The sequence below is a fragment of the Vespula pensylvanica genome, chromosome 15, assembly GCF_014466175.1.
Source record: "Vespula pensylvanica isolate Volc-1 chromosome 15, ASM1446617v1, whole genome shotgun sequence".
NCBI lineage: Eukaryota > Metazoa > Arthropoda > Insecta > Hymenoptera > Vespidae > Vespula > Vespula pensylvanica.
In genome coordinates this window covers 530,470-540,469 of record NC_057699.1, presented here as the reverse complement: position 1 = coordinate 540,469, position 10,000 = coordinate 530,470, and the positions used below count along the sequence as shown (strand labels likewise).

The following is a 10,000-nucleotide window of genomic DNA, read 5'->3' as shown; positions in this document are numbered from 1 at the left end:
AGTGTGACTTCATTGTTAAATCTTTTACTTTACTTTACTTTACTTTATTTTATTTTATTTTATTTATTTTATTTATTCTTTTTTTTTCTTCTTCTTCCTCATATAAAATTCAATTTACAGTCCGCGTTTCACGATCGACAACGTTGTATACGAGTGTATTATTAAATATTGACACGTCAAATTTTACGATAATTTTCTTTCGAAAATTTATATGTTCAATGATGCGTTCAATAACGTGCGATTCAATACGATCGTATACGCCATGCTGTCGTCGTTTTATTTAAAAAAAAGCAAAAAAAAAAAAAACAAAAAAAAAGATAAGAAAACAAAACTCACGAGAATCCTTATCCGAGTCGGTACCGATACATAATAAAAAGGAAGAAAAAAAAATAATTAAAGAACACAAAAAAGGAAAAAAAAAGCATGAAAAACACGAAGTAAAAAGAGAAAAACTTGGTTTGGCTTGCTGAGGTGAAGCAGTCTTTTTTCGCGAAACGAACGCGTACATTGATTAAGAAACCTCAACGGTGATGGAACAAATATGTCTATATATATATACATATATTTAATGTGTGTGTGGTATGTGATCGGAGACAAGATGGCGGCTCTTTTCTCGCGCACTGATGGCGACCAAAAAAGAAGAAAAAAAAAAAAACACGACAAACACATACAAAAGAAGTTCAAAAGAAGAAAAGAATAAAATAAAAGAAAAGAAAAGAAAAAGAAAGACAATGAAAAAGAAAAAAAGAAGAACGGAACTTTCAAATCTTTTCGTACGATCTTTAGTCATGACGAAGTAAAATACATATGTGATAAAATACATACATAATACGTAACACTCGGTACGAAGATTCTCGTGGCTTGTGGTATATTGGCACGACGTTAGCAACGAATTTTCTATCGAGACACCGCGCGGTTACAAGAGTTACTTTGGCTTCCTCTTTCTTTTTCTTTCTCTCTTCCTTCTCTCTCTCTCTCTCTCTTTCTCTCTCGCTCAATCTCTCACACACACAATACCGCTCTCTCGCTCGCTCGCTCAATCATTCGCTCTTCCTCTCTCTTTCATTCTCTCACATTTTTCTTATTCCTTTCTCTTTTCTTCTCGAACGCTCACTTAATAATTGTATCCCATCGTTACACAGTGGTCAATGGGGGTTGGGGTGGGGGGTCGAGGGGGTAGTAGAGATTAATCTCGTACTTATTGGATCCCATAATTTTTTGTTTTTTTTTTTTTTGTTTTTTTTTCTTTGAACGGTCACTGAGGAACGTTTATTCAGCAGCAAAATCAGTGAAAACCTCCCGGTGGACGATGGGAACAGGGGTGTCAGTTGGTGTTGGTTGTGGCGGTGATGACGTTGGTTGGTTGTGGTTGTAATTGTGATCGTGGAGGAGTCGTGAATTAAACAGCTACGCGATCTTGTTATTGTTATTGTTGATGTTGTTGCTATTGTTGTTGTTGTTGTTGTTGTTGATGTTGTTACTGTTGTTATTGATGTTGTTATTGTTGTTGTTGTTGATGATGTAGTTGTAGTTGTTGTTGTTATTGTTGTTGCTAAGACGTAACAAATCTTCGATGTTAAACGCATAACACAGCGTTCCATCGTCAAGGCCACACCACCTAACACCAAGCGTCGTCTCATAGTTTTTCTCGCGATCCTATGTTACATCCCCTAGCCTCCTCTCTGATATGTAATTCGCGAGCGATGATAAGAGAAATGATAAGGAAGTGTTGGAAAATAAAAACGGGAGAGAGACCAAAAAATATTTAAGAAAAAAAAAAAGATAAAAAAGAGACAAAAGGAAAAAAGTAATTCGTTTGGACATCTCATTGGTCCGCATGCAGGCCTCCCAATTATATTTCATATCTCTCTCTTTCTCTCTCTCTCTCTCTCTCTCTCTCCCTCTCTCTCTCTCTCGCTCTCGCTCTCTCTCTCTCTCTTTATTCTCTTTCTCTCGCTGGCCTACATTTTTTTCAGTCGAAGATCACAACGATAGTTAACGACGTGGCTTTGAGGAGACGACGACGACAAAATACACGGAGGCTTCGGTACGACGACGACGATTATGTATCAACAAGTACGCACGCACGTACACACACACGCGTCTGCTCGTGACACCTTTTTTGTTTCTGTTTAATGATGCAACCAGCTTCCCCTTTTTTGTCCGTAGGACACGCGCCGATCTTCACTCTGTCAATCCTCCTCCTCCTTTTCCTCCACCTCCACCATCTCCTCCTCCTCCTCCTCCTCCTCCTCCTCCTCATCCTCCTCTTGTTCGATCCACCGCTTTGATCTCATCCCTCTGATCGAACTTATTGAGCTTCTATCACCCTTGGGTAACGTCTTACGAATTGATCGACGATGGACTACGATGATCCCCAAGGATGAGAACGTCACTCGATGATGATCAGGTCTCCTTAGAATACCTGAGACGTCCTTAACGATGCTCAGTAAGGCCAGAACGTCGGCAGAGGAGGTGGCGGGGGAGGTGGTACAGTTGGATACAAGGTTGGCGTTGCTATCAGGAGACAAGCAGGTGGCAAAGGAGGAGGAACCGGCGGCGGTGGCAATACCGGGGATAGGGTTATCGCTGTGGCTGGGTGCAGGGCCGTGCTCGTCGCAACGGGGGCACACAACGGGTGCAGGGCGAGAGAGGGGCGCTGGCGCTGGCGCTGACGCTGCTGGCCCTGGACCTCGCCGTTCTATTCCGAGTCCTGCTGCATTTTGACGTGGCCATTACCGGCGGAATTGCTCGAAACGCTGCCGCTGCTTGGTGGGAAGCTGGTGGGTATAGTACGCGAGGAGGAGAAGCACAGTTTCATGATGTAAGGAAATTTCCCGTCTGAAAGTAAATTCGTCGAAGAGAAAAAACATTCGTCAGACGTTCTCATTCTAGATTAGAGTTTTAAATAATTATTTGACGAGTTTATTTAATTTTCTTGTATGATAACATTATATCGATAGATATTTTTTTAATAACGATTGGACATGGAAAAATTGAAAGGAAAAAATTAAATCTCAAGGTCGAACTTTAAGGATAATTTTCTTGTATCTCGTTGATTCGATATCTAGGACGATCGTAGAACGCGTTAAGACGTATACGAGATATAACTGGCTTTGTATACTCACTGCTGTTTTCCAGTGCCGTGTGATTACACTCCATTATTGCCGCTACCGCGATACCGACGCTACTGAATTCGATTAGGCCTGAAGAGGATCGTTCTGACTTTAGGGGAAACAATTTCACTGTCGTTGGTGCCTCGATACCGCGTTCAACGAATACGCGATTGACAGTTTCCTCCGTCAGATCTGGGGGTGTGTTGAAAAAGTGGACTATCTTCGATGGTGGTTGTATTCTATTCTTATTGGCCATAGCAGGGTTTAAAAACCTTTCGGGAAATAAGATGTACTTATAGAATATGCGAAAAAATAATATAAAACTAGAACAGTATAATCAATTATAATTTGGGGATTATTTTTATTTACCTGTTGTTTTTGCTTCCTGTAAAATCTTTGAAGCTCGCCGTTTTGTCCGGCAATATGTACGGGTTGGTAACGTCCGACAGAAAAGCCTGTTTAGAAAATCCAAGCTGCAGCCTACCGTCCGTACCAATCGTAACGTTGTTCAAATTTTGTAAACACCTTTCTACGGCTATACTGTCGCCCATTTGTATCATGGCGCATCCCTCTTTCGTCTTCAAAAATTTTACCTAAATGTAAAATCACATGCGCGTGTGTGTGTGTATGTTTTTGTTGTTATGTTAAAATTTATTAGCAATCAAATTCATTATATGACGTATATATATATATCATTATTTAAAAATATATATATAAATATATATAAAATATATAATATATATATATATATATTCTCTCAAATTAGATCATTGATCTAATAACATTTTGCTTGATCAAAAATCAAACGTTATTAAAAAATAAAAGAAATGTAAGATATTTTCGTGAATACGAGGTAGACAGGATAACGTGTTTCACGCATGCGTCAAGTCCGATTATTGAACTGCACATCTTATCCTAATAGTCGTTGGCTCAGACCGAAGTCCAAAAAGGATCACGAAAGATTTCATCATTTTTCCGATATATCAAAAAAAGAGATGAATAGCTGGATGGATACATAGATGGATAGATAGACAGATAAAGAGAGGAAGAGATCATTTGAAAAATATTTGAATCGTGTAACTCGCCATGGTTACTTTACTCGAAAAAAGAAAATCAAAGAAAATCAAACGAAATAAAGAGAAATAAGGTTCCACCGAGTAAATATGTGATGTTCATCATATATATATATATATATATATATATATATATATATATATATATATAAAATCAAATATTTAGATATACTTGAACTTTTATTCCGCGTAATAAGAAAAACGAAAGGAGAGAGAAGGAAGGAGGGAGAGAGGGAGGGAGGAAAGAAGATAGGAATTGAAAATTACGTTTTGACGAGAAGAAAATGAGAAACGATTGTGATCCTTGAGAAAAGCGTCGTACCTTCGTTACGTTTCCGTAGAGGCAGAATAAATTGAAAAGTTTATCGGTGTTGACCTTGTCCGGTTGTAAACCATATACCATCATTACAGATCCTTGGGTACTAGACGGTGGGGTTTGTCCTAAAGTGGGTACGTAACCAGGCCGAGGTGGCGTAGGATGTAATGGCTCTCGACCACTGAATTCACTTTTAATACCATAACGCTCAACGTATGGTTCCGCATATGTTGCTGGTCCATTGAAGCTTTCCTCGTAACGATCGTGGCCGGCACCGGGTGGGAAAGTCACCTGTGGTGTGGATCCTGTGGGAGGATGCATACACATACATATATATATGTACATATACATACATATACATATAGATACATTATATATAAATATATATACATATATTTAAATATAAGATAGATATAGATATAGGTATACCAGTTTGATATTTACTATTTGTAATAAATAAATTTATATTAATAAACATATCAATTCATTTTAAAACCGATAAATATATACATACTATATATAAATAATATCTTGCTACTTAATAATCGTCGTAACAAATATATATTCGAATGAAATTATAATGAAAAATTCAAGGATTCGATGTATTAGGAATTAATTGTTTAAAAAGTGATGACATGTCATATATATATATATATACATATACATATGTATATACATATATATGTATAAATACGTAGTAGAGAAAGAGAGAGAGAGAAAGAGAGAGAGAGAGAGAGAGAGAGAGAGAAAGAAAGAGAAAGAGAGAGAGAAAGAAAGAAAGATAGAGAGAAAGAGAGAGAAAATGACAGAGAGAGAGATTTATGATCAAACTATCGATCGACTTCTCGATGCCATGTTATCTTAAAAGTATCTGATAATCGAACAGCTTAATGGGGGAGGGGGTTGTGTGTATATGTCTGTGTGTATATGTATGTGTGTATTACCGTACCTAAGGAAGTACCTAAAATCAGGAACGATTATAACTATACGTTCGGAGGACAGGCGCTCGCTTAAACCATTTTCCTCAGTTAGTGAGGAACGTTCATCGTCCATCTAATAGGTTAACCGTCGGCGAAGCGTCGTCACCATCAACATGTCCATCGAACTAATTACCTCGAAGATGATGGTGATGAAGATGATAATGATGACGATGACGATGACGATGATGACGATGACAATGATGACGATGACGACGACGACGACGACGACGACGACGACGAAGACGACAACGACGACAACGACGACTACGATGATGATAAAAATGATGACAATGATTATCAATAATATTACATCGCGTCCGGTATACGCGAATAAAAAATATTCGAAACGGGCAACGGTGTAGGCGCCACCGGCGCCGGCGCCGGGGCGGCCATTTTATATCACGTGAAATATTTTCCTTTGCTTGTTTATTCGTTTATTTTTCTTTTTCTTTTTCTTTCTTTCTTTCTTTCTTTCTTTCTTTCTTTCTTTTTTTTTTTTTCGTTATCGTTTTCACCCATAAGGTTAAGGACCAGTAATAAAATACTTAACGAAATATTTTCAAAGGCACGCCTTGGACTTTATGCATTATAATTGGAAAGCTATGCGTGTGGGTGCGACATTATCGTAAGCGAGCTGTCTACCACCGAGCAATATCTTGGAAAGTGATTTTCTTCGATCTAAAGGAGAAAAGAAGAGAAGGTGGATTGGGTAAAAGGGTATGAAGGAAAGAGGGGTGGCAGGGTTTCAAGGAGGAGAAGGAGAAGAAAGGAAAAAAGAAAGATAGAGAAAGAGAGAGAGAGAGAGAGAGAGACAAAGAGAAAGACAGAGAGATAGAGAAAGATAGATAGAGAGAGATAGAGAGAGAGAGAGAAGGACAGAGAAAAGAACGTTGGAAAAGCCGATGGAAATCGAAGTAGCGCTGGGCTCTGTCGCCTAGGGTACCGATCGATGCGTCTCGCTAAACGACGAGTCATTTCGTTCGATAGGTCAGCAGCGATTGCAAGTCGATTCCTTATCGGTCTCTCTTTACTCCTCACCGTATGGTTGGGGCGCGGCACCGTATCTGGGTTCCGCCAAGAGGGGCGCCGGCCTTCCGTTACCCGTCGCATCGTTCTTATGCGCGGTCGATCCTGGAAAAAAGACGAAAAATCATGCGATCCGAACGCTACGAGAAGTAAACTAATTAAATACCGTTCGTTCGTCTGTCCGTCTGTCCGTCCGTCCGTCCGTTCGTTCGTTCGTTCGTTCGTACGTTCGTTCATACGTTTGTTCGTTCGTTCGTACGTTTGTTCGTTCGTTCGTTCGTTCGTTCGTTCGTTCGTTTTTATTTTTGTTTTCTTTCTTCCTTTTTTGATTTCCCTTTGTATTCTTTTCTTTTTCTTTTTCGTTTTTTTTCTCTTGTCAATCAACAAAGAATATCGATGAAATTAATTATAATGCAAGAGAAAAGAAAATTTGAAAGAAGAAAAAATAATAAAATAATAAAATAAATAAATAAATAAAGAGAGAAATAAATAATACAAAAAAAAAAAAAAAAAGTCATTACTTTCGATTATTTTGTAAACGTTTTCGTGGTAAGCTTTTGCGTGAACGATTTTATTAATCGAACGATCGTTTCTCTTCTTTTTTCTGTTTTCTTTCTGTGGAATTTTGTCTGCGAAAAATTAAAAAAAGAAAAAAAAATAAAATAAAATGAAGATAAGTAAACAAATAAATAAATAAAAAAAATATATATATACATAAAAAAAGGAGAAGAAAAAAGATAAGAAACATTCCTACATACGATTGAACTAGAGCATTAAGACACGCGACTCTGACTACTCACAAACGTTTGAACTCTGCATAATGGATCAAACCGACGAGAAATCCTTAAAAAGAAAAAAAAAAGAAATTCGAATCGCAATAGGTTGGAACTTCCACTTTTCGTCTTTGACGTCATCAATAAGCGATGCGCAATGACCCGAGGGAACCTTAACGATGACTGAACGACGTTTAACTCGACCTTCTATACATATATATATATATATATCTATATATATACATATACATATATATGCGCCATGTATTTGTATATACATCGCTAGATGAATTAATATCACTGAGAAAACGAAATGAGATCTTACCGAGTAGGAATCTAAAGGACGATATTACAAAAAAAAAAGAGAAAAAAGAAAATAAAAAATAAATAAATAAAGAGAGAGAGAGAGAGAGAGAGACAGATGGACAGACAGAGAAAGAGACAGAGAGAGAGAGAGAGAGAGAGAGAGAGAGAGAGAGAGAGAGAGAGAGAGAGAGAGAGAGAGAGAGAAAGAGAGAGACGGACAGATTAAAACACGAAAAATGGGTCTTACGTGTCGAACTTGTGTGTAACCTGGTATTTTTTTTCTTCCCCCCTCCACTTTTTTTTTTATTTTTTTGCATTCTCACTAGGTCGAACGATGTCGAGATTGAAAGGAAATGAGTTGGGTGTACGCGCTGTGTATGTACTTGAACCACGCTATCACGGACAAAATTAAACGTCGAACGTGCCTCTAATGGAGGTCGCCGTCCGTACTACAGACGGACATAGTTTGCTACTCGTAGGTTCTTGTTTCAGGTCGACTATTAGAATTATCTTCTACGTCGGCAAGCTGAACGAGACACGTGAACTTTCCTCGAGAACCTGGACCAAACTCAACCTGGTATAATAATCACATACCGATCTCTAAGTATACTCATACACGAACTTTCAAATACATTGTCTTTCAAAGTGAGTAAAAGTTATAATTTGATTAATCATTAGTAGCATTACTATCTTTGAACACGTTTATCTTCACGCGTTATCTCACATAAGCATATTATATATTTTTGGATGGGACATGCTTTAACATCTATTTTTTTTTTTTTATAATGTTAAATCATATATATTATATATGATTTAACATATAAAAATATTTTATGCATATTTAGAAGTGTCTGTTAAAGATATATGTATTTGTATTAATGTAAACAAAGAGATTGGATTAGGAAAGAAAGAAAAATAGAGAGAGAAAAAGAGAGAGAGAGAGAGAGAGAGAGAGAGAGAGAGAGAGAGAGAGAGAGAAAGAGAGAGAAGAGACACAAGAGTACATTTATTTAAATAATTTCTGTTATTATCGATCTTGTATTAGATGCAACAAATCATCATCGATGAGTGCAATAAAAATGTAAAGTTATAAAAAGAATGTGTTATCAATGAGAAATAAATGTGATAACATTAAACGATTATAACATATAATATATATATATATATATATATATATATATGTTAGATGCGTGATCATTGATATGATCAACCTGATATAGGACGTGTTAAACCAATTGAAATAATAAAATAAATTTCTGAGTTTTACAATGTAATCATATAAGATACTGTTGTATATCAATCGTGAAACAAAAGTGTATTTCGTGTTGCTAAGGACAACCGTCGTTAAAGAGACGTCGATATCGATTGCTGTCGCTTACCGAGCACGTTGTTATGGGGGTTGATGATATATCGTAACTACATGTACGTTGTGATCATTCGTCACTCGAGAGTAACGACAGTAGCACCCCTTAACGATCCTATAGCCACATATATTCACAACCGTTTCAAAACCGTTGGAATATAATACTTGTTAGCCACGTTTTTGTGAATTCACATAGCTTGCTTTTATTCCTTTCTCTTTTTTCTTTTATTTATTTATTTATTTATTTATCTATCTATTTATTCTTTTTATTAAGAGATAACAATGGCGAACGAGAAATCGTCGAAGTTAACGAGCGAAACGAGAAATGATATCGAAAAAAATCAATGACCCGGGATGCTTTCTCTTTCTTCTTTTTTTTTTTTTATCTTCTTTTTCTTTTTATCTGTTTCCTTCGATTTCTATCTAATTAGAAAACGTAGACGTAAATCGATTCGTCGTTATTCAGAGTCAAAGAGATTGTTATTAGAAAATTGATTATCTCCTTTAAGATTATTCAGGACATATATATATATATATATATATATATATATATATGTATTTATGTATGTATATAAAGTGTATATATGTATGTATATACGTATGCAGGCGTTTCATCCAATTCTATCAAAGATTATCCTTAACGATTTATCAAGAGATTTCACTTGTCTCTTGTGCGATTACTTTCCAAAAAAAAAAAAAGAAAGAAAAAGAGAGAGAGAAGAAAAAAGAAAAAATATCTATCTTGGTTAATCGTTCCTAATTTCAAAAGTTTCGAACGAACTTACGTCATAAAACCATATTTTTACTTTAATTAAAGTATTTGAAAATCCAATAGACTGAATCGTTACGTATCTTATTTGATCGCAATAATTCATTATGCTTACTTTTCTTGTACTAATTAAGTACGAAAGAAACGAAAAGAGAGAGAAAAAAAAAAAGAAAATTTGACAAATTTAATTTATTTAACAACTTAATTTTTTTATCTTTCGATTCGTTTGAACGATTTCATCTTAAATAAGTCCGAAAACATAAAAAAAAAACGTGATC

General features: G+C 36.3%; 1 protein-coding gene across 3 annotated transcripts in view; it reads right to left on the bottom strand.

The window, feature by feature from the left end:
• Positions 1-10,000, bottom strand: part of LOC122634676 (heterogeneous nuclear ribonucleoprotein L) — a 101,603-nt gene that overhangs the window by 412 nt on the left and 91,191 nt on the right. For 2 of the 3 annotated variants that reach the window (XM_043823837.1, XM_043823838.1), the window contains 5 exons: positions 6,524-6,616; positions 4,512-4,810; positions 3,486-3,709; positions 3,129-3,388; positions 1-2,841 (listed from right to left, as the gene is read on the bottom strand). The exon at positions 1-2,841 is cut by the window's left edge and continues 412 nt beyond it. In XM_043823837.1, the coding sequence (XP_043679772.1) occupies positions 2,702-2,841; positions 3,129-3,388; positions 3,486-3,709; positions 4,512-4,810; positions 6,524-6,616 (1,016 nt within the window). In that variant the 3' untranslated portion in view covers positions 1-2,701. The remainder of the gene's footprint in view (positions 2,842-3,128; positions 3,389-3,485; positions 3,710-4,511; positions 4,811-6,523; positions 6,617-10,000) is intronic. The other variant, XM_043823839.1, reaches the window with a different exon arrangement.